The sequence below is a fragment of the Sorex araneus genome, chromosome X (assembly GCF_027595985.1).
Source record: "Sorex araneus isolate mSorAra2 chromosome X, mSorAra2.pri, whole genome shotgun sequence".
Classification (NCBI taxonomy): Eukaryota; Metazoa; Chordata; class Mammalia; order Eulipotyphla; family Soricidae; genus Sorex; species Sorex araneus.
The window spans coordinates 166,414,524-166,438,613 of NC_073313.1; the positions used below are offsets into that span (position 1 = coordinate 166,414,524).

General features: G+C 65.9%; 1 protein-coding gene across 1 annotated transcript in view; it reads left to right on the forward strand.

The window, feature by feature from the left end:
* CACNA1E (calcium voltage-gated channel subunit alpha1 E) overlaps window positions 1-24,090 on the forward strand; it is a 166,855-nt gene that overhangs the window by 135,295 nt on the left and 7,470 nt on the right. Inside the window, exons 16-40 of the mRNA XM_055121224.1 lie at window positions 459-590; window positions 833-905; window positions 1,489-1,606; window positions 1,849-1,916; window positions 2,099-2,196; window positions 5,360-5,410; window positions 6,127-6,756; window positions 6,859-7,163; window positions 8,376-8,556; window positions 8,677-8,806; window positions 9,045-9,104; window positions 9,410-9,516; window positions 12,175-12,271; window positions 13,863-14,023; window positions 14,631-14,768; window positions 15,098-15,299; window positions 15,391-15,555; window positions 15,633-15,743; window positions 16,685-16,768; window positions 17,028-17,153; window positions 17,360-17,425; window positions 17,863-17,954; window positions 18,045-18,210; window positions 18,423-18,550; window positions 23,508-23,604. Coding sequence (XP_054977199.1) covers window positions 459-590; window positions 833-905; window positions 1,489-1,606; window positions 1,849-1,916; window positions 2,099-2,196; window positions 5,360-5,410; window positions 6,127-6,756; window positions 6,859-7,163; window positions 8,376-8,556; window positions 8,677-8,806; window positions 9,045-9,104; window positions 9,410-9,516; window positions 12,175-12,271; window positions 13,863-14,023; window positions 14,631-14,768; window positions 15,098-15,299; window positions 15,391-15,555; window positions 15,633-15,743; window positions 16,685-16,768; window positions 17,028-17,153; window positions 17,360-17,425; window positions 17,863-17,954; window positions 18,045-18,210; window positions 18,423-18,550; window positions 23,508-23,604 — 3,586 coding nt within the window. The remainder of the gene's footprint in view (window positions 1-458; window positions 591-832; window positions 906-1,488; window positions 1,607-1,848; window positions 1,917-2,098; window positions 2,197-5,359; window positions 5,411-6,126; window positions 6,757-6,858; window positions 7,164-8,375; window positions 8,557-8,676; window positions 8,807-9,044; window positions 9,105-9,409; window positions 9,517-12,174; window positions 12,272-13,862; window positions 14,024-14,630; window positions 14,769-15,097; window positions 15,300-15,390; window positions 15,556-15,632; window positions 15,744-16,684; window positions 16,769-17,027; window positions 17,154-17,359; window positions 17,426-17,862; window positions 17,955-18,044; window positions 18,211-18,422; window positions 18,551-23,507; window positions 23,605-24,090) is intronic.

The following is a 24,090-nucleotide window of genomic DNA, read 5'->3' on the forward strand; positions in this document are numbered from 1 at the left end:
GTGGAGCCTGGGGCCGGGGCGTGGTTTGGGGTGTGGCCTGGGGTGGGGGCGGAGCAGAGGCGAGGGCGGGGCCTGTGGTTGGGCGGGGCCTGTGGTTGGGCGGGTCCTGGGCAGGCTGGGGCAGGGCTTCGGGCCTAGCGGTGTGGGGCGGGGCCTGGGGCCGGGGGATGGTCTGGGGGTGTGGCCTGGGGTGGGGGCGGGCAGAGGCGATGGCGGGGCCTGGGCAGGCGGGGCCGAGGCAGGGGGCGGGGCCTGTGCTGGGGCGGGGCCTGGGGCCTTGTTGATTTGGGCCCGGGGCCGGGGTTTAGTCTGGGGGTGTGGCCTGGGGCAGGGGTTGGGCAGAGCATGGGTGGCCAGGGGCGGGGCCTGGGAAGGGGCGGGGCCCGGGAGCCGGGCAGGACCCAGGTCCGCTGGGCAGCCCCTAGGGGGCCGTGCCAGCCGCTGGCTCTCGCACCCAGGTACTGGGCGTCCCTGCGGAACCTGGTGGTGTCCTTGATGAGTTCCATGAAATCCATCATCAGCCTCCTCTTCCTCCTCTTCCTCTTCATCGTGGTCTTCGCCCTCCTGGGGATGCAGCTGTTTGGGGGCAGGTGAGCGCCCCCCCCCCCCCGCACACTCCGCGGCACACGGGCGCTTTGTTCTGGGGGACTCCCCCGCCCCCCTCGGGCGCTGTCCCAGAAGTGAACGCAGGGCCTGCTCCTGACTCTCTCCCACCCTTGGCGGAAACGGGGGGGGGGTGCGGGGGGGTCCACTGGCAGGGGTGAGGAGGGGCTGTGCCAGGAAGAATGCCTGTGGTCTCCGTGCCACGCGTGCCCCCGGAACTCCCCTCCAGGTTCAACTTCAACGACGGGACGCCGTCGGCGAACTTCGATACCTTCCCCGCGGCCATCATGACCGTGTTCCAGGTACGAGGCGGGGATCTGAACGACCACCCCCCCCTCCGAGACCCCACAGCCAGCCAGCCAGCAGGGCACGCCCACCCACCAGTGCCACAGGGCGTGCTCCCTCCTGTGCTCTGGAGGCTGGGGGGACCCGCACGGGCCCAGGTGCCTGGCTTCCCGACTCCGGGGACACAGAGGGGTTCCTGCCCACCCTTACACGTCAAACGCTGAAACCTTGGGAAGCTCAGCTGGGGGTGGGGTGGAGTGGGGGTCCCGTGGAATCAGTTCTGTCTCAGAGCTTAAGAAAGACTCAGGTTGCGGCTGGAGCAAGAGCACAGCGGGGAGGGCGTTGGCCTGGCACGCGGCCGACCCGGGTTCGATCCCCGGCATCCCATAGGGTCCCCCGAGCACCGCCAGGAGTGATTCCTGAGTGCAGAGCTAGGTGTATAAACCCTGAGCATCATTAGCTGTGACCCAAAAAACAAAACAAAACTAAAGATCCAGGTCAGCTGCCTGTGTCCAGCCCCGGCCCCCCCCCCAAGGCTCCATGGGGACCCCCCGGCAGGCCGACGGGCGGATGCTGAGCTGCGCGTTTTCTCCGGTGCAGATCCTGACGGGCGAGGACTGGAACGAGGTGATGTACAACGGCATTCGCTCCCAGGGCGGCGTGAGCTCGGGCATGTGGGCCGCAGTCTACTTCATCATCCTCACCCTCTTCGGCAACTGTATCCGCCAGGCCAGGCGGCCCCGGACCGGTGCCCCCTACGCCCCCTGTGTGTGTGTGTGTGTGCCCGTGGCGGGGGCCCAGGGCAGCAGGGAGGGATATGGGGGGGGAGGGGTCGGGGACACGGGGAGGGCGGGGGTTGGGGACACGGGGAGGGCGGGGGTCTGGGTCTGGGGGTGCTGAGGGTGGGGGCTGGGGGACTGGGTCTCCGCCCCGGCCTGGCCACCTTAACTGCCCACCTAGACACGCTGCTGAACGTGTTCTTGGCCATCGCTGTGGACAACCTGGCGAACGCCCAGGAGCTGACCAAGGTGGGCACTGTTCTCGGGTGGGGGGTGGGGGAAGTCTCTGGCCTTCGGGACTCATCCGGGGCTGCCGCTGCAGGCCCTTGGGGGGCGCCGGGGACAGCCAGCGGGAGGGGCGACCGGCCACCCAGCCAGGAAGGGGCCGAGTCCCCGGGGCCCGGCCGGCCACCCTCCGCGTCCGCCCGCAGGACGAGCAGGAGGAGGAGGAGGCGTTCAACCAGAAACACATGCTGCAGAAGGCCAAGGAGGTCAGCCCCATGTCCGCGCCCAACATGCTGGCCCTCGAGTGAGTGCCGGGCCCGGGGCGGGGGAGGGGAGGGGAGGGAGGGGCTGCCCCCGGGGCCCCTCGGACCAAGACTCGATCTCTGCACTCCTGAGGCTTGGGCCGAGTTCCCGCCTTGCTGCGCCCTCTCTGAAGGTAATACCGGCCCTGTCCTTCCTGCGTTTTTCTTTTTCTTTTTTTTTTTTTTAAGGCTTCTGTTTGGGGGTCACACTCGGTGATGCTCAGGGCTGACTCCCAGCTCTGCACTCAGGAATCACTCCTGGCGGGGCTCGGGGGACCCTAGGGGATGCCGGGGATCGAACCCGGGTCGGCCGCGTGCCAGGGCAACTCCCCAATCTTTTTTTTTTTTGTTTTTAATGCTTTAAAAGCTTCCTGAGAGCCTCAAACCCACCCCAGGGGCAGCTCAGGGTGCAGAGTTCACGACGGGGAGTGGCTCTGCAAGGAGGAGGAAGCTTGGGGGGGGGCGTTTCTCAGGATTGTGGGGTCGTGGGGGCTTCCCTCCGAGTTCAGCTTTGGGAGCTGTGCTCCGTGGAGGGGGGAGTGGGGTGCAGGGGCCGGGCGGGGAGCAGGTCAGCCATCCCGGGTTCCGGCCCGGGGGTGCCCACCAGCTGGGGTGCAGCCAGGAACCGCCCTTGTGTCTGTCTGGGCCACAGAATCCAGCGGGCAGGCGGTGGCCCACGTGGGTTAGGGTCTGGGGGACATGCCCCAGGGGGGTGACCTTTGCCCCTGAGAAGTGGGTGCCAGGTCGGACGCCCTTAAAGGCCTCGGAATGGGGGTGTCAGGCAGGCCGATGGCCCACGGGACTCAGAGCTGGAGGGGTCGGGGCTCAGGACTTGGGGGGTCCTGGTGTCGGGGGTCACTGAAGCCGCCAGTGGGGTGGGCTGCCCCTGAGGGTGATGGAGAGGTGCAGGGGGGGTCTCGGGATAGAGACTTCTGGGGGTCCTGAGATCCTAATAATCGGTGCGTCTGGGGGTCGGGGGGGGGACCGGCCACCAGCTCTGTGCACGGGAGGGACTTCAGGAGAGAAATAGGGTGACAGGCACAGATCCACGGGCACTGCAGGGGTCCTGGAGCCCGGGAGACCCCTTCCGGGCTGCCGGAAGTGGAGTGAGAAGGTCCCCGTGTCTGGTGGTCCGAGTGAGACGCCCGTGTGTGAGGCCCAGAGTTGGACCCCCAGCCCTGCCCGTGCCCCCTCCTTGTTCAGGAGTAATTACACCCCCCCCCCCCCCCACCGACCAAACCCCAGTTCCCTACAGTAATCGGCGGAGACAAGCAGAGAAACTTTCTCTCCAGAAGGTTCTCTGGGGTCGATTAGTCTCCACCCTGTCTGTCCCGAACTCAGCAGGGGTGGGGCAGACACCCCTGCGGGGGCCCGGACACACCAGCAGGTTGGCGGGGGGTGGGGTGGGGGAGAGGGGGGTGCCCACCCTCATGGTTCTTCTGGTGGCCTTTTTGCAGAGAACAGAGCAGGGGCTGAGGGCCGGGCGGGGACGTGGGGACTGAGAGTGCAGGGGTGTGGCTCGGGATGAGCAGGGCCTGGTCCAGGTGGGAGCCTGCAGTCGGTCCCCCTCACCTGGAGGGGGAGGGAGGAGGGGGGAGAGGAGGGGGAGAAAGGGAGCAAGGGGGAGGGAGAGGGAGGGGAGGGACAGGAGGGGGAGAGGGGTGAGGGAGGGAGAGGGAGAGGGAGGGGTGAGGGCCAGGGCAAGGGCGAGCATGAGCCACCCCAGGTAACTATCCCCCCCTGCAGGTTCCGTGTGTGGCAGTCGGGTGAGGTCCAGGGGGCACCTGGGCCCATGGGCGTGTGAGGGCAGTGGAGGGCAGGAAGCGAGGGGAGCATGAACGTGTGTCTGGTCTGGAGGGGCGCGTGCGTGAGGGTCTCTCAGGCCCAGAGCATGGATGCTTGTGCATGTGTGTATGAGCACGTCCTGGTGCCTGTATGTGTGCCTGTCCTGGTTCGTATGTGTGTGTGTGCATGTGTCTGAGCGTGTCCTGGTTCGTATGTGTGTGTTGCATGTGTCAGCGTGCCCTGGTTCACATGTGCGTGTGTGTGCATGTTAGAGCGTGTCCTGGTTCCTGTGTGTGTCCATCTGCGTCCTGGTTCCTATGTGTGTGTGCGTGTCTGAGTATGTCCCGATTCCCATGTGTGTAGATGTTTGCGTGCATGTGTACACATGCCTGACTGCATCCCGGTTCCTGTGTACACGTGTGTCTGAGTGTGTCCTGGTTTCCTGTGTGTACTCCATGTTCGCATGCATGTGCGTTTCTGAGTGTGTCCTGGAGTGTGTGTATGCATGTGTCTATACATGTCCTGTTTCCTATGTGTGCATGTGTCTGAGCGTGTCCTGGTTTGTATGTGTGTATGTGCGTGTTGGAGTGTGTCCTGGTTCCTGTGTGCATGTGTGTGCATGTCCTACTGTGTTCCAGTTCCTATGTGCGTGTGTGTGCGTGTCTGAGCATGTCTCGATTCCCATGTGTGTGGATGTTTGCATGCATGTGTACACATACCTGAGTGCATCCCTGTTCCTGTGGGCACATGTGCGCGTGTGTCTGAGCGTGTCCTGGTTTCCTGTGTGTACGCCATGCTTGGGTGCATGTGTGTGTCTGAGCATGTCCTGGAGTGTGCGTGTATGTGTGTGTCTGCACATGTCCTGGTCCCTATGTGTGCGTGTGTCTGAGTGTGTCCTATGTGTATGTGTGCATGCATGTTTGAACGTGTTTCACTGCGTGTGTGCGTGTGCTCTGCCCAGTGAGAGCTGGGCTGGGCGCCTTGGAGACCCTGCGTGGCCTTTAACCTGGGGGATGTGCCAACTCTGCCCGTACTTGGAGCGTGCTTGGGGGTTGGGGGTTCCCGGGTGCCCCTATGTGGCTCTCAGCACAGTCCCCTTGGGCCCCTCTGCCAGCTCCCTGCCCTCGCCCACTCGGGGACCCCCAGCCCCTGGCTCCCGACACCAACCCCCGTGGGGATGGCGGCCGGGAAGGCGTCGGTGCTCGTGGGGACACCCTGGGTGACGCCGCCGTCGGGTCCTTCCAAGCTCCAGTGGGGCCAGCGGGCGCCTGGGTCCGGCGAGGGTCCTGGCCCCCCCCAGAGCGCGCCCGGGCTGGGGGCGGGGGTCCCTGGGGCCCCGCGCGTCGGGCACGCTGAACCTCTCCCGTTTCTCTTCCCCAGAAGGAGGCGACGCCATCACATGTCGATGTGGGAGCCGCGCAGCAGGCACTTGTATGTGCGCCCGCAGCGTGTGTGTCGGCGCGCCCCGCGTGGCCGCGCGTGGCCAGGCACGCGTGACCTGGCCTGCCGCCACGGGGGGGCGCGGCCGAGTGCGTGTGCGTGTGTGCGGGGCCCCGTGCCGTGTACGCACGCGCTTGCTCCATGTGCGTCTGCGGCCGTGTGTGTGTGTGCACGCGTGTGCACGCGCAGGAGCGTGTGTCCACACACGCGTGCGTCCGTCCATCCATCCTTCCTTCCTTCCATCCATCCGCTCTCCGTGTGGCCCCAGCGAGCGAGCGAGCGGCCTTGGGAGCGGGCGAGGCTGCGTCACCTCCCCCGCGTGGAGGCGCCTCCTGGCCTCGTGTCCATCGCAGGGCTCCGTTCCGGGGGCCATCGGCGGGGCCGGCCAGAGCGGGCCACTCTGGTCTTGGAGGGCAAGGCCGGGCCTCTCCGAGCACGGCCTGGCCGGCGGCTGCCCGCGGCTGTCCTCGAGAAGGACAGGGTGCTCCTCGGACCCAGACCCCGGCGCTCTTGGTGGACACGGCCAGGGTGCGGGACATGCTGGGGGCCGCAGCCTCCCCGCCGGCCCGCGCTCCCCGCGTCTGCGCTTCCTGTCTGCAGGCGCGGCCGCCTCCGTGCTGTCCACCCCCCGCCCCGCGCCCCGTCGTCTGTGCTGTCCCCCCGCCCGGCCCTGCCCTGCCCGCGCTGACCGGCCCTTCCGCCTGCAGGAGGGAGCGGCGCCGGCGGCACCACATGTCCGTGTGGGAGCAGCGCACGAGCCAGCTGCGCAGGCACATGCAGATGTCCAGCCAGGAGGCCCTGAACAAGGACGACGGCCCGCCCATGAACCCCCTGAACCCCCTCAACCCGCTGAGCCCCCTCAACCCGCTCAATGCCCACCCCAGCCTGTACCGGAGGCCCCCCCGGGCCGTCGAGGGCCTGGGGCGCTGCGAGGAGGAGCGCGGCAGCCGCGGGGGGTCCCTCAAGGTGGGCTTCGGGGACCGGCCGCACAGCCCGCTGGCCCTGGGCAGGCGGGAGCCGCCGTGGCTGGCCCGGCCATGCCTGGGGAACTGCGAGGCGGCCCCGGTGGAGGCTGGCGGCGGCAGCGGCGGCAGCGGGGGCAGCTCGGAGCCCACCGTGACCTTCGAAGACCGGGCCCGGCACCGCCAGAGCCAGCGGCGCAGCCGGCACCACCGCCGCGTGCGGTTGGAGGGCCGCGAGCCCGCGTCCAGCTCCCGCAGCCGCTCGGCCAGCCAGGAGCGCAGCCTGGACGAGGCGGGACCCCCGGCCGACGGGGAGCCCCACGGCGGCAAGCAGCCCCCGATCCAGGAGGAGGAGAGAGGCCAGGACTTGAGGCGGTGAGCGGAGCGCGGGCCTCGGTTTACCCTGCCTGCATGGCAGGATGCGGGGACCCCCCCCCCCTCCATCCTGCGCCCGACCCTGAGCCCTGCCCCTCGCAGGACCAACAGCCTGATGGTGGCCGGGGGCGCCGGGCTGGGCCGGGCCCTGGAGGACGCCGAGAACCCGCTGCTGCCGCCGCCGGCCGAGCTGGAGGTGGGCAGGGACGCGGAGCCCGAGGCGGAGGGCAGCAGCGAGCAGGCCCTGCTGGCCGACGTGCAGCTGGACATCGGCCGCGGCATTAGCCACAGCGAGCCCGACCTGTCGTGCGCCACCAGCCCCACGGACAAGGCCGGCACCGAGAGCACCAGTGTCGCCGTAGCCATCCCCGACGTGGGCCCCTTGGTGGAGTCCACCGTGGTGCACAGTGAGACGCCCCGCCCCCAGATTAGGCTCCGCCCCCAACTGAAGCCCCACCCAGCTCCAGCCTCGGCCCCGCCCACAGTTCTGCCCTTAGCCTCAGCCCAGCCTCCAGCCCCATCTCCGCCCCCCTGTCGCAGCCCCGCCCCCAGATCCACCCCAGCTCCACCCCCAGCCTCAGCCCAGCCTCCAGCCCCAGCTCCGCCCCGCCCTCAGCCCCACCCAGAGCTCTGCCCTCAGTCTCAGTCCCGCCCACAGCTCTGCCCTTGGCCCCGCCCCACAGCTCCGCCCTCAGCCTCAGCCCAGCCTCCAGCCCCAACTCCACCCCCTGCCTCAGCCCAGCCTCTAGCCCAAGCTCCACCAACAGCTCCGCCCTCAGCCTCAGCCCCACCCCCAGCCTCAGCCCCGCCCCGAGCTTTGGCCCGCCCCCAGCCTCAGCCCCGCCCACAGTTCTGTCCTCAGCTCAGCCCAGCTTCCAGCCCAGCTCCGCCCCCCTGTCGCAGCCCTGCCCCCAGCTCCACCCCAGTTCCACCCCCAGCCTCAGCCCAGCCTCCAGCCCCAGCTCCGCCCTCAGCCCCAACCCTCAGCCCCATCTACAGCTCTGCCCCCAGCCTCAGCCCCGCCCCCAGTCTCAGCCTAACCCCCGCCCCGCCCCCCAGCATGCCTCAGTTTCCTCCTGTCGATTTTTTTTTTCCCATAAGTTTTTGGGTCCCACCCGGCAATGCTCAGGGCTGACTCCTGGTTCTGCACTCAGGAATCCCTCCTGGCGGTGCTCGGGGGACCCTATGGGATGCCGGGGATCGAACCTGGGTCGGCCGCGTGCCAGGCCAACGCTCTCCCCGCTGTGCTCTCGCTCTGGCCCCTGCTCCCTTCTGATTTTTTACCCCCAAAACTGCTTCCGGCGGGTGTGTGATATAGCCGGACAGTGCCTAAGTGGACAGCCAGCGTGGCCAGCCCCCCCTCTCTGCCATGTGGGGGCGGGATCAGATTTGGGGCCAGCGCTGGGGGCTCTGAGGGTGCCTGCGGGTCAGGGGTCAGGGCATGCCGAGACTCCAGGACTTGCTCAGCTCAATCGGGACAGCCCGTGAGGACGGCCCAGCTGCTAGGGCGCCCCGCGGGGACCCCGCTGCCCCAGCCCTCTCCCCGTCCCCCCTCCCCCGCCCCCGGCGCACACGGCCAGGGCTGAGCTTGGGCCCCCCACACCCGCTTCCCCGCGCAGTGAGCAACAAGACGGACGGGGAGGCCAGCCCCCTGAAGGAGGCCGAGATCCCGGAGGAGGAGGACGAGGAGGACGAGGAGGGGGCGGAGAAGAAGAAGAAGAAGAAGAAGAAAGAGAAGCGGGAGCCGGGCAAGGCCATGGTCCCTCATAGCTCCATGTTCATCTTCAGCACCACCAACCCGTGAGCACCCGCCCACCCAGGCCTTGGGGGGTGGGGGGGCTAAGGCGGGGGGCCGTCCAGGGGCCGTGCAGCTCAGGACATCAGGACGCCTGTCCCCCCCCCCCGCCCCCCACGCCCCAGGATCCGCCGGGCCTGCCACTACATCGTCAACCTGCGCTACTTCGAGATGTGCATCCTGCTGGTCATCGCGGCCAGCAGCATCGCCCTGGCCGCCGAGGACCCCGTCCTCACCAACTCGGAACGCAACAGGGTGCGTGTCCCAAGGGGCCCCGCCCACCTGCCTGGCATCAGGGGGGACTGGCCCCCCCCTCGCACCGTGGGAAACGTGGGGCGGTGCCCCCCGCCCGGGCACCAACCAACCAACCACCTTGCGGTCGGCCTGGACGGAGGGCTGGGTTCGTGTCCAGTGCCCCGAGGGACCCGCGGGGCGGGGCAGGGCAGGGGGAGGCCCCCTGGGACGCCCACCCGCCCCCCTGTGTCCCCCACAGGTCCTGCGCTACTTCGACTATGTCTTCACCGGCGTGTTCACTTTCGAGATGGTCATTAAGGTAGGAGCAAGCGCCCAGCTCATTTCCGCTGCCTGTCCCAGCACCTTGGGACCCTGGGGACCAGGCGGATCGTGCGGGTCTGGGGGAGAACCCGGGGGGGGAGCCAGGACCCCATAGGCAAGCTGCTGGGGTCAGCAGGCATGGGGAGGTGGGTGGCGTAGGGCTTCCTGGACCCATCTCTACCCCGTTCCACATGCCGTGGGCTATTTCCGGTGCTCCGAGCCCACCCCCCCGGCCGCCCCCCTCTCTGTCCCCCCCCTCAGCCTGGGCCTCGGCTGACCTGAGGCCTCGCACTCTTCCCCCAGATGATCGACCAGGGCCTGATTCTGCAGGACGGCTCCTACTTCCGGGACCTGTGGAACATTCTGGACTTCGTGGTGGTGGTCGGCGCCTTGGTGGCCTTCGCTCTGGCGTAAGTAGCCTCGGGTGGTGTCCGAGTCCCTCGGGCCTGGCTCGCCGGCCTGCCGGACCCCTGGAGGGGGACCCCGAGCGCCTTCACCTGTCCCTGAGCTCGCCTGGCTCCTTGCTCGATGTGGTTTGAAAGGAAATTTCCCGACATGCTCGCGTTTGCCTGGATAGTATCTGAGCCCGCCTGGGGTGTTATCCCAAGAGGGAAGGCCCGTGATGGGGGCTTGGGGGGCTTTGGGGGGTGCCAGCTCTTCCCCCAGGCCAGAAGGAAGCATCAGAATCGGCCTCTGACTGAGGAGACCCCCACCCCCATTTTTGTCGGAGGTGAAAATATTATTCCGATGTTGCTAGGGAGATAGCCCAGTGGGGAGGGCGTTGGCCTGGCACGCGACCGACCTGGGTTCGATCCCCGGCATCCCCTAGGGTCCCCCGAGCCCCGCCAGGAGTGATTCCTGAGTGCAGAGCCAGGAGGAGCCCCTGAGTGGTCAGATTCCTTCACTTCCTGCCAGTTGGTTTGCCGGCTCCGGGCTTGTGGCTCTCGGGGGAGTCCGGCCTGGCCCCCCTGGTTCTGTGCCGGAGACAGTGGCCCCCTTTGAATGGGGGGGGAAGCGAGGCTCTAAGGAAGACGCTGTCCCCCCTTCCTTAGGAAGGCCAGAGGCACTGGGGGTGCTGACAGAGCAGAGACCCTCAGATTCCCAGTGGGCACGGTGGCATTTGAACAGACTGTTTGGTCGTTGCGTGTCCAGACACTGCTGTGGTCACATGACTGCCCTGTGGCATAAGGGATGGGGTCCCCGTCCTGTCCTTAGAGACCCCCCGCCCATTGGGCCAGGCCAGGCCAGGCCAACTCTGCTTCCCACAGGCCCAGGTTGGTCACTCTCATGCGTGACTGGGTCACCCCAGCCAGAAGCACGCTGGCATGCGTGTTGGCTCCATCCCTGCCAAGACCCCCCCGTCTCAGGTGTGAGAGCTGCTTTTCCGTGTTGGGGTGTGAGGTCTCGGCGCCCCCAACTGCACAGCCCCCACGTTACCTCTGTCAGCACCTGGATGGAAACTGAGGCAGCCTTGATCTTGCACCGTTTCTGAGTTCCCCGAGTCTCACATCTGTGGGACAAGGGCATGTGACACATTTAAGAGTCGGAACGGGCGGGGACTGGAGCCATAGCACAGCAGGGAGGGCGTGTCTGCCTGGCACGCGGCCGACCCGGGTTCGATCCCTGGCATCCCTTAGTAGGGTCCCCTGAGCACCGCCAGGAGTGATTCCTGAACACAGAGCCAGGAGTCAGCCCTGAGCATCGCCGGGTGGGACCCAGAAAGGAAAATAAAAACGTTGGAAGGGGCCCGGGAGCTAGTAAGGGGTCCGGCTGCGTGTACCCCAACCAGCTCTGATCCCAGAACCGGGTCTTCCCCACCCCCAAATGTCGGGCAGCTCGGGGGCACAGGGTCGCCGCCCACAGCAGAGAAGCCAGACCCTGTCCCTGTCGCGAGGCGGGACCTGGCACAGGCCTCAGTTTCCCTGTTGGGCAGCGGATCCCAGGGCCCGTCATCAGACAGCCTGAGTGCAGGGGTGTGGCCGAGCCCCAGCTGGCCGGGCGGCCCTTCCGCTCACTCTCCCATGTCCCACAGCCACCAGGAATCCCCCACAGGCCTTGCTCTGAGACTGGCCAGAACATCCCCCCCGTGGGTGCTGGCCTCTCTCCATGGCGTCCTTCCCCCAGCGTCAAGCTCCTCCAAGCTGGCCCGTCTGCCGTGGCCAGTGGCCAGGGGACCACCATCCGGGTTAGCCCGAGGGCTTGATGTATGACCCCCCCCACGCTCCTGGTGTTTCGAGGTGAACGGAGAAGTGGGGGGACAGGTGTGGCCCTGTGCCCTTGGTGATGTCCAAGCACCCGTCCACATGGCCACCAGCCCCTTGTCAGAGAAATCAGCCCCCACCTCAGCGTCCCCTCTGGGGGGGCAGGCTGATGTCTCTAGCTCAGCGCCCTCGTGGGACGGAGCAGGAGGGAAGTGACCAGAGCCGGGGTCAGCTGGGTGCAGGCCATTTGGTGGGGAGTGGGGGGCTATGCAGAGTGCAGCAGGCAGGGCTGAGGGTCGCCTCTTGTCCCCGTTTCTGTGTCCCCCTCCTCCCCAGCCCCCTCCCCATTGCTTCTCTCTCTTTCTCTCCCGCTCTCCACGGGACTCTCAGGAGTGCTCTGGGGTAAATATCTCCCGGGATTTTCTGTGTCTCGGTGGGGGGGTATGGTGAGGGTGTGGGGAGATCCAAGTGGGGGCGCCAGGGGTCACGTGGGTGTCTCTGGGTGGGCTTGGGGCCTTTCGTGGGGAAAGAGGGAGCTCAGGGTGAGATGCACGGGGTTCCCTCAGGCGGGGACCTGGCAGGAGGGAAGGGGGCAGGCCAGCCCGGATGCACGTCCTGGGCGGCCAGTGGGGCGGGGTGTGGCCAGCACAGCCTCCTGCCCCCCAGATGTGTCCCCGCCCATCTCAGCAGCAGGCCCTGCCCCGCGCTCTCCAGGGTGCCAGCCCGAGTGGGAGCCGGGCCGGGGTCCCCAAGTGGGGTGGTGAAGAGAGGGGGCCTGTGTGCATGCTCCCAGGGACCCCGGCCCGGCCCCTGGTGCCAGTGTCCCTGCTCTCTCCCCGCCCGCCATGCCTGGGGACCCTCCGGCAGCACCAACAAGGCCCGCGACATCAAGACCATCAAGTCGCTTCGGGTGCTTCGGGTGCTGCGGCCGCTCAAGACCATCAAACGGCTGCCCAAGCTCAAGGTGAGCCCCGCCCACGGGCCCCGCCCCTCCAGAAGGCCCCGCCCACTGATCCTGGCCACGCCCATACAGTAAAATCCTGCTCAGTGTGTGGCCACGCCCCAGGCAAGCCCCGCCCACCGGTCATGGCCTTGTCCCTCTAGACAAGCCCCACCACTGGCTCTGACCACGCCCTCTAGGAAAGCCCCGCCCCTCCAGGCAGGCCCCACCCACGCTCATACAGGAAAATCCTGCCCAATGGGTGGCCACGCCCCCAGACAAGCCCCGCCCACCGGCCTTGGCCTTGTTCCTCTAGACAAGCCCCACCCACTGTGCCGGAGTCCAGCTCCGGCATGATGGCTAGCCGACTCAGAGATGATGTGTTGACCAGCAGCTATCAAGGCTGAAGGCCCCGTTTATTCTCAAGCAAGCAGTTTTATATTATTTGCATACCTTGGCCCAGGCACGTAGCCAAGTCCAAAGATGTTCTCATGGGTTAGACATATTTTGTGTTTGTCTCAAGATGTTCTCATTAAAAATACCAAGTCAGATTATTCCCAAGGTTACTTAGAGCACGAGAAGTATGTACGTGCAGGATGTGTCCTGCTTATCTTGCTGGTAGGTTTTACCTTCAAGGCCCCTCTTTCAAGAGGCCCTCTGCACAGGACTCTCCCAAGCCCCCAGTGCAGGTCATACAAAGTTCATTGTCCCACGCTGGTCTCTAGTCTCTAGTCTATGTGCTCCAAGCAATCCCACTACACCACTGGCTCTGACCACGCCCTCTAGAAAGCCCCGCCTATTGACCCCGCCCCTCCAGGAAGGCCCTGCCCACTGGCCCTCGCCATTCCCATACAGGAAAATCCTGCTCAGTGGGTGGCCACGCCCCAGGCAAGCCCCGCCCACCGGTCATGGCCTTGTCCCTCTAGACAAGCTCCACCCACTTACTGATCACGCCCTCTAGGAAAGCCCCACCCGCTGGCCACGCCCCTCTGGGCAAACCCTGTCCATAGGTGCTGGCCACGCCCCTCCAGGCAAACCCTGTCCATAGGTGCTGGCCACGCCCCTCTGGGAAAAGCCACACCCACAGGCTCTGGCCACGCCCATGGGTCCTGGCCACGCCCTTCTGGGCAAGCCCCGCCCCTCTGCCCGATCACGTATTCCAGATGGGGTCAGTGGGGTACAGCTGTTACCTGTCACGTGATACCTAACTCGGCCTTGCTGTTACTGGAAAAAAAATTTGTGGGACATGTGTGCAAGGTGAAATATACAGGACAGGGGACCTCTAGGCTTTGGACAGGTGGAGAGCACTGGCGTGGGGGTGGGGGACTGAGCCCCCAAATGTTAGGCCAAGGTCCCGCTCCTCACTGAGACGAGACAGCGAAGGTCCCTTCCCGCAGGGGCAGCTGCACTTGGGGCCGGGAGAGTGGACAGGGCTTCATGCTACCACCTGCTGCTGCGCCCGCGTCCACCCCCTGCTGGCCGCTCCGTCCCCAGGCGGGTGGGGCGGTCTGTGCCCAGCTCACCCTCCCGTCTCTTCCCCGGGCTGGCGTCTGCCCTCCGGAGGGGTGAGCGGGCAGCGTCCTCAGCCCCGGCCCCGGCCCTTGTCCCCGCCCAGGCCGTGTTCGACTGCGTGGTCACGTCCCTGAAGAACGTCTTCAACATCCTCATCGTCTACAAGCTCTTCATGTTCATCTTCGCCGTCATCGCTGTGCAGCTGTTCAAGGGCAAGTTCTTCTACTGCACCGACAGCTCCAAGGACACGGAGAAGGAGTGCATGTGAGCCCACAGTGCCGCCCGCTCTCGCTCTTTTTCTCTCCCGTGTACTATTCCTTTGGCCCACACCCAGCGGTGCTCAGAGCTCACTCCTGGTTCTGCACTCAGGAATCACTCGTGGCAGTGCTCGGGGGACCCAGTGGGATGCCAGGAATCGAACCCGGGTCAGCCGTGTGCAAGGCCAACGCCCTTCCCACCGTGCTTTTGCTCCAGCCTTTAGCTTTTTGGGGGCTTGTCCCTGGGTTTACAACACTCGCGAGCCCCCACCACAGCCCCCCCAGTTCTGTCCCCCCTCTAGCCGTGACAGTGAGCTTCTGTGTCCCTGTGGCCGTGGCATGAATGCTGATGGCCCACAGCCTGGCAGGGCCCAGGGGCCGAACCATCTGGCCACGGGGCCGAGACCCTCCAGGCCCGCCCTGCCCCCCCCAGGCCTCCTGAGCACTGCTTGGGAAGGGACGAGACCCCTCCCCAGAATAAGCCATAAGCCAGAGCAGTGAAGGGCCGTGGCCCATTTATTCCCGGGACCCAAACGCACGCGCACACACACACATACACACACACACACCCCGGGCAGCGGAGGGTGCGACCCCCAAGCTCCTCCCCCTTCCAGAGGCAACTACGTGGACCACGAGAAGAACAAGATGGAGGTGAAGGGCCGCGAGTGGAAACGACACGACTTTCATTACGACAACATCGTCTGGGCGCTGCTGACGCTCTTCACCGTGTCCACGGGCGAGGGCTGGCCGCAGTGAGTGACCGGGACACGGGGAGGGAGGGCCGGCCAGCTGCAGGGAGTGACCGGGACACAGGGGAGGGCCAGCCAGCTGCAGGGAGTGACCAGGACACAGAGGACACGGGGAGGGAGGGCTGGCCGGCCGCAGGGAGTGACCGGGACACAGGGGGGACACAGGGAGTGACCAGGACAGAGGGGAGGGCCAGCCAGCTGCAGGGAGTGACCAGGACACAGGGGACACGGGGAGGGAGGGCCAGCCGGCCACAGGGAGTGACCGGGCCACGGGGCTGCGCGTCCCCCCGACGGGGGGTCCCTGCAGGCGGCCACCGGCTCCCCGCCCGCAGGGTCCTGCAGCACTCAGTGGACGTGACGGAGGAGGACCGCGGCCCGAGCCGCAGCAACCGCATGGAGATGTCCATCTTCTACGTGGTCTACTTCGTGGTCTTCCCCTTCTTCTTCGTCAACATCTTCGTGGCCCTCATCATCATCACGTTCCAGGAGCAGGGCGACAAGATGATGGAGGAGTGCAGCCTGGAGAAGAACGAGGTGTGTGTGGGTGTGTGTGTGGGGGGGGGTCGCGCCCCTTCCCCGCACACGCAGCCCCCCCACCCTGACGGGCCCGTGCCCCCCCCCGCAGCGGGCCTGCATCGACTTCGCCATCAGCGCCAAGCCGCTCACACGCCACATGCCGCAGAACCGCCACACCTTCCAGTACCGCGTGTGGCAGTTCGTGGTGTCCCCGTCCTTCGAGTACACCATCATGGCCATGATCGCCCTCAACACCGTCGTGCTCATGATGAAGGTGAGGGCAGGGGGGTCTCCGTGGGGCGCTCGGGCAACCCGCAGCCCTGACTGACGGGGGCCCGGCCGTCCCCCCAGTACTACTCGGCCCCCTGCACCTACGAGCTGGCCCTCAAGTACCTGAACATCGCCTTCACCATGGTCTTCTCCCTCGAGTGCGTCCTCAAGGTCATCGCCTTCGGCTTCCTGGTACGCCCGGGCCTCGTCGCGGGGTGCGGGAGGGGCCGTGGGCTCTCCCCAGAGACCGGGTGGTGCAGGGCGGGGCGGGAGGGGAGAGGAAATGGGTCTGTGGGGGGAAAAATGCCACAGGGGAGGTGAACCCCGAAGGCAGCTTTCCTGGGGGGGCAGTGGGGAGACACTTACAGCCCGGGACGGGGGGGGCCCAGGGAGACGGTTTCCTGCCCCACAAGCCAGGGCCGTGTCTGTGTGTATGGGGCGGGTATGAGACTGTGTATGAGTGTGTGTGTGAGCGGGGTGTCTGAGTGTGCATATGCGTGTATTTATGTAAACGTGAGTGGATGTGAGTTGTGTAAGTGGAGTTGTATGTGTGCGTGTGTGTGAGTGGAGTGTGTGTAGAATTGTGTATGTGTATGTGTAAGTAGAATGTGCGCGTATACGAGTGTGTATGTGGATGAGTGTGTGTATGTATATGTGTGCACATGAGTAGCCCATGAATGTGCATGTGCGTGAGTGGAGTACGTACATGAGTGTGCATGCATGTGTATGAGTGGGTGTGTGCATGTGGAATGTATACAAGTGGAGTATGTGAGTGCATGCATGTATATGTGGGGGGGTGTACACATGGACAAGCATGTGCGTGTGGAATTTTATGAGTGGAGTATGTACGTGAGTGTACATGCATGTATGTGTGGAGTGTGTGTACACGTGGATAAGTGTGTGCATGTGGGAGGTATGTGAGTGCATGCATGTGTATGAGCGTGTACATGTGGATAAGTGTGTGCGTGTGGAACGTCTGAGTGTGAGTGGAGTACGAGTGTGTGCGTGTGGACGAGCCTCGGGCGAGCCGTTTCCTGGGCCCCGGGGACTGGGTTTCCGTCCGTGAGCCCGTCGGGCCGGGGGGTGCGGGCGGGTAAGGACCTAAGGACCGCGTCCCCCTGTCCTGCGCTCAGAACTATTTCCGCGACACCTGGAACATCTTCGACTTCATCACGGTCGTCGGCAGCATCACGGAGATCATCCTCACCGACAGCAAGGTGGGCCCGGGGGCTCTGGCCGGGACCCCCTCGGCACCCGTGGGGGGGTGGGGGGGCCCCAACTCCCGGGGACAGGCAGACGCTCCCTGTGGTCCGGGGGCCTGAGACGTCGGCCGGAGCCCTGGGGTCAGGCGCCGTCCCCCCCGTGGGCGGTGTCAGCGTGACCACTGGGTGCATTAGGGCGGGGGGAGCATCCTCTTCTGACTTGGCCCCGCCCTCCCGACGCGGCCCCGCCCCTGATTCGGCCCCGCCCCCGCAGCTGGTGAACACGAGCGGCTTCAACATGAGCTTCCTGAAGCTGTTCCGGGCGGCGCGGCTCATCAAGCTGCTGCGCCAGGGCTACACCATCCGCATCCTGCTCTGGACCTTCGTGCAGTCCTTCAAGGTCCCCGCGCCCCGCCCCGCCCCTGCCGCCCCCCGGGGTCCCGCCACCCGCATAAACATCCTGCGGGCCTCAGAGCCCGGCACCCCCCCAGCCCGGGTTCGAGCTCTGGCACCGCATGTCCCGAGCACTGTGGGTGAGCCCCGTTGGGGCGGCCCGGGGGGTCCCACCACCCGGGGCTCAAGCCCGTCCGTCTGTCCGCCCCGCAGGCCCTGCCCTACGTCTGTCTGCTCATCGCCATGCTCTTCTTCATCTACGCCATCATCGGCATGCAGGTGCGTGGGGCAGGGGGGCAGGGGTGCTGCTGCCGGCCGTGCTGAGTCCCTCTGCTGCCCACCCAGCCACCCGGCGGTGCTCGGGCTGACTCCCGGCTCTAGTGCTCAGGAATCACTCCCGGCGGTGCTCGGGGGACCCTAGGGGATGCCGGGGATCGAACCCGGGTTGGCTGCGTGCCAGGCCAACGCCCTCCCCCCTGCCAGCCCCCAGCGGGCCCCGAGTTCAGGACCTGCCGAATGCGTTTCTCACCCCCCCCCCCAGCCTCCACCCTGCTTCGTCTCCATCCCGCCCTATCGACGACCGCCCAGCCCGCCTCTGTGTCCCTCCCCTCTGCCCGCCCAGACTGACTCACTCTGCAGCAGGGCTGGTTCTGGGGGGGTTGGCGGGTCCCCCGCCCTGCCTCACCTCTGTCCCCAACGCCCCCCCGGCCCCCCAGGTGTTCGGAAACATCAAACTGGACGAGGAGAGTCACATCAACCGCCACAACAACTTCCGGAGCTTCTTCGGGTCCCTCATGCTGCTGTTCAGGTGCCGCCCGGGGCCCGCAGGGGTGCAGGGTGGAGGGGGAAGAGCATCCTGCCCAGCGGCCCGGCCCCGCTGACCGGCGTGTGCGGGCAGGAGCGCCACGGGCGAGGCGTGGCAGGAGATCATGCTGTCGTGCCTGGGCGAGAAGGGCTGTGAGCCCGACACCAGCGCCCCCGCCGGACCCCCGGGCCAGGAGCGCTGCGGCACCGACCTGGCCTACGTCTACTTCGTGTCCTTCATCTTCTTCTGCTCCTTCCTGGTGAGCCCCGCGGGCCAGGCCCTCCCCTCCCCTCCCCTCCCTGAGACGCACATCCATTCCCGAGAGCCCCAGGACACTGGCGGATGCTGAAGCTGCCGCCCTCCTCACCTCACCCCTCCCCGAGACGCACGTCCATTCCCGAGAGCCCCGGGGGCCACTGGCGGATGCTGAAGCTGCCGCCCTCCCCTCCCCACCCCTACCCCCATCCCTAGATGCTCAACCTGTTCGTGGCCGTCATCATGGACAACTTTGAGTACCTGACGCGCGACTCGTCCATCCTGGGCCCGCACCACCTGGACGAGTTCGTCCGCGTCTGGGCCGAGTACGACCGCGCTGCCTGGTGCGTTGGGGCGGGGGGGCGGTGGGTGGCCCCGGGGGGGTGGTCTTTCGCGCCGGCCCACTGTGTGCCCACCACCTCCTCTTCCACCACCCCCCCCCGCCTTTGGGCCTTGTTCGGGGCTGGGGTCAACACGGCAGAAGCAGCTCTGCCCCCGCCCCGTCTTTTCCCTGCCGCTGCTGGTCAGACCCTCGTCACGAGGCTGACCAGGGCCCTCGCGGCCACCCCGGGGCTGACCAGAGCCAGCCCGGCTGCAGGTGGGGGCGGGACCCCCTCAGGAGAGAGGAAGTGGGCCCTCGGGGGAGCTTAGGGGAGAAAAACAATCTTGGGGTCCGGAGCGGCAGCACAGCAAGGAGGGCGCTTGCCCGGTACCCCTAGCCCCCCCCACCACCCCGAGCCCACCGGGAGTGATTCCTGAGTGACCCCTGAGCACGGCCGGGTGTGGCCGCCCAAAAATGGAGGGAAAATAAAAATCATAAAATTGTTCCCAGCCCCAACCTGGGGGTCACCGGCCGTCACTCCACCTCCTGGGTCCCAGCAGGCTTGGCTGCTGCTGCCACATCAAGGGGTGGGGGGCAGCGGCTTGGGGGGACGGGGGTCTGGCGTGGGCGGGACAGCCAGTGTCTGCGCAAGGAACTGCATCGCGACCCGCGCTCGGGGACCCCCAACGTTGTTCTATTTGCCCGTGAGGCTGTTCCGGGGAGTCCTCAGGGGCCCCCAGAGTGGGGTGGTCTCCCCAGGGGACCCCCTTTCTCCAGAACGCCCGCCCGCCTGTAGAGCCCCCAGCCCCAGGCCGGGGAGGGCCCTCGGCCGCCTCTTCCCTGGAGGAAGCGGGACACGCCCCGCACGGGACAGAGCTGTGGCACGGAAACGGCGGCGCGGGGCAGCCCCCGCTTGGACCCCGGGCCGGGGGTCTTGGCGGCGCCCCGGGGTGGCGCGGCGTGACCCTGTGCTTCCGTTGCAGCGGCAGGATTCCCTACAAGGACATGTACCGGGTCGTGCGGGTCATCTCGCCGCCGCTGGGCTTGGGAGAGAACTGCCCGCACAGGGTGGCGTGCAAGGTCGGCCCGGCCCGCCGGCCCGGCATGGGGCCCCTGCACCCGCCGCGGGACCCCACTGCTTCCGCCCGAGTTAAAGAGGCCCGCTCCCCCCACCCCACCCCTACGCGGCCGGAGCAGAGGCGCAGGCAGGGCGGCCTGGGGGGTGATGGGGACCCCCCCCAGGGCCACACGGGCACCGGGCTTGGGCAGGGGGCGGGCGCGGCTATGCCTGCCTGGGGGCTGCAGACACACACACACACACACACACACACACCCTGACACATACCCCTGCACAGACATACCTACACCCCCCCTACTCACACCCTGACTCCCCCATACACACACACCCCCCACACTGACACACACACACACACACACCCTGAACACCATACACCCTGATCCCTACACACACTGACTCCCCCATACACTGACTTCCCCCCCACACACCAACTTCCCCATACATACACCCTGACCCCCTATACACTGACTCCTTCATACACACACCCTGAACCCCATGTACACACCCTGACCACCCCACAACCCTGAACACCCCCCACACTGACCCCCCACACACACCCTGATCCCCCCCACACACACACTGAACCACACACCCTGATCCCTCACACTGACCCCACACACACACCCTGATTCCCCCACACACACTGAACCCCACACACCGACTCCTTCATATGCACACCCTGACCCCCCATACACTGACTCCTTCATACACACACACTGAACCCATATACACACACTGAACCCCACACACACACCCTGATCTCCCCCACACACACCCTGACCCACACACACCGACTTCCCCATGCACTGACTCCTCCATACACACTGAACCCCATATACACCATACACTGACCCACACACACACCTTGATCCCCCATACACACACACTGACCCTCACACACACCCTGATCCCCCCCCACACACACTGAACCCCATGCACCGACTCCTCCATACACACATCCTGACCCCACACACACACCCTGAACACCCCCACATTGACCCCCCCACACACACACCAACTTCCCCATGCACAGATGCCTCCATACACACACTGAACCCCATACACACCATACACTGACCCCCACACACACCGTCACCCCACACACCCTGACTCCCCCATATACACCGACTCCTCCATACACACACCCTCACCCCACACACACGACTCCTTCATATGCACACCCTGACCCCCCATACACTGACTCCTTCATACACACACACTGAACCCCATATACACACCCTGACCCCCCATATACACACTGAACCCCCCCCACACAACCTGATCCTCGCACACACACACTGAACCCCCCACACACCCTGACACACACACACACCGACTTCCCCATGCACACTGACTCCTCCATACACACTGAACCCCATATACACCATACACTGACCCACACACACACCCTGACCCCCCATACACACACCCTGACTCCCCCATACACACTGAACCCCCACACACACACTGAACCCCACACACCCTGACCCCCACACACATATCCTGACCCCCCATACACACATCGACTCCTTCATATGCACACCCTGACCCCCCATACACTGACTCCTTCATACACACACACTGAACCCCATATACACACCCTGACCCCCATACACATACACTGACCCTCACACACACCCTGACCCCCCCCCACACCGACTCCTCCATACACACACCCTGACCCCCCCACACACCGACTCCTCCATACACACATCCTGACCCCCCCACACACACCCTGACTCCCCCATATACACACCCTGAACACCCCCACACTGACCCCCACACACACACCCTGATTCCCCCCACACACACTGAACCCCCCCACACACACTGAACTCCCCCCACACCCTGACCCCTACACACATATCCTGACCCCCCATACGCACATCCTAACCCCCCATACACACACCTTGACCCCCCACACACACACCCTGACTCCCACACACACCGACTCCTTCATATGCACACCCTGACCCCCCATACACTGACTCCTTCATACACACACACTGAACCCCATACACACACCCTGATCCCCCATACACATACACTGACCCTCACACACACCCTGATCCCTCCCACACACTGAACCCCACACACACCCTGACCCACACACACACTGACTCCTCCATACACACATCCTGACCCCACACACAAACCCTGAACACCCCCACACTGACCCCCACACACACCCTGACCCCACACACCCTGACCCCCACACACACACTGAACCCACACACACCCTGACCCACACACACACCGACTTCCCCATGCACACTGACTCCTCCATACACACTGAACCCCATATACACCATACACTGACCCCCACACACACCCTGACCCCACACACCCTGATCCCCCATACACATACACTGACCCTCACACACACCCTGATCCCCCACACACACCGACTCCTCCATACACACATCCTGACCCCACACACAAACCCTGAACACCCCCTCACTCACCCTGACCCCACACACCCTGATTTCCCCCCACACACACTGAACCCACACACACACCATACACTGACCCACACACACACCCTGAACACCCACACACTGAACCCCACACACACCACCTGACCCCCCCACACACACTGAACCCCACACACACCGACTTCCCCATGCACAGATGCCTCCATACACACACTGAACCCCATACACAGACCCCCACACACCCTGATCCCCCATACACACACACCCTGACCCCACACACCAACTTCTCCGTACACACACCCTGACCCCCCCACACACCCTGACTCCCCCCCACACATCCTAACCCCCCCATACACATACCCTGACCCCCCACACACTGACTCCTTCATACACACACACTGAACCCCATATACACACCCTGACCCACACTGACCCTACACATACACCCTGATCCCCCACACACACTGAACCCCACATACACCCTGACCCCCCCACACACCGACTCCTCCATACACACATCCTGACCCCCCCACACTGAACCCCACACACACCGACTTCCCCATGCACAGACACCTCCATACACACACTGAACCCCATACACACCATACACTGACCCCCACACACACCCTCACCCCACACACCCTGATCCCTTATACACACACTGACCCACACACACACCCTGATCCCCCCCACACACCAATTTCTCCATACACACACCCTGACCCACACACACACCCTGACTCCTCCATACACACACCCTGACCCACACACACACTGACCCCTACACACCCTGAACACCCTCCCACACTGACCCCCCACACACACACCCTGACCCCACACACACCCTGACTCCCCCATACACACAGTGAACCCCACACACACACCCTGACCCTCCACACACACTGACCCCTACATACCCTGAACACCCCCCCACACTGACCCCACGCACACACCCTGAACACCCACACACACCCTGAGCCACCCACACACACTCTGACCTACCCCCGTCCCGGCTCTCCTGGGGTGCAGCCCTCCTTGGGCCCCGCGTCCTGCGCGTCCTTCTAGCCGCCGCCCGGCGTGGGGAAGGCTAGAGCAGGGGGGAAGGCGGCCGGGGGGGTCCCCGTGGGCTCAGGCCCGAGCCGCAGCCCCCGAGCCTGGGAACAGGGGCCGGGAGCCCCGGGCCTTAGGGGGACGCTGGCCTCTGCTCGGTCTCTTTACACTCCGCACCCACCCCGGGGATCACGGCCTCCCGCGGGCCGCAGCCCGGCAGGGCCCCCCCCCCCGCGCCGAGGCCCGTGGATCCGGTTTATCGCGCCGGGCACGCGTGATAAACCAGGCCGTGCCGCACGCCACCTGCTTGGATTAACAGTGTCCTGTTCTTCTCCTGTGTGTCGTGTGTCCTCCCCGGGGCCCTGGGGGTGCCCGCCCCCGCCCGCCCGCCCCCGCGCCGTGCCCCCTCCCCGCAGCGGCCGCATCCATTACACTGAGATGTACGAGATGCTGACCCTCATGTCGCCCCCGCTGGGCCTCGGCAAGCGCTGCCCCTCCAAGGTGGCCTACAAGGTAGACGCCCCCTCCGTCCCGGACCCCACACTCCAGCGCGCAGGGGGGCAGCTGGCGGGGGAGCCCTCCGGGCCGCGTCCACGGGGCTGCAGGGCCTGAGCGAGGGGTGCAGACCCCGGGGGAGCCGTGAGCCTGAGTCCCCCACTACTCCCAGGCCCCAGAGAGCATCTCTTTGGAACGACCCCGCTAACACGCCCCCAAGGGCCCCCTAAGAAGCTCCCAGGAGCGTGGCTGCCCATGGCCACCCCCCCCCCAGGGTCCCAGGGATCCGTGCAAGCACCGGGCTACTCTCTGCAAAGGATCTGGCCGTTTCCCCTGCACCGCCCCGGGCGGGGCTGCAGCCCACCCCCCCACCCCTTCCGCACCTGCTCCCCGGCACCGGCCCTGCCTGCACCCACGTCCCTGCAACCCCCCACCCCGTGGGCACGCTGGATGTGCATGTCCGCCCCGTGCCCGGCTCCGGCGGGGCGCCGAGCCCGGCCGAGG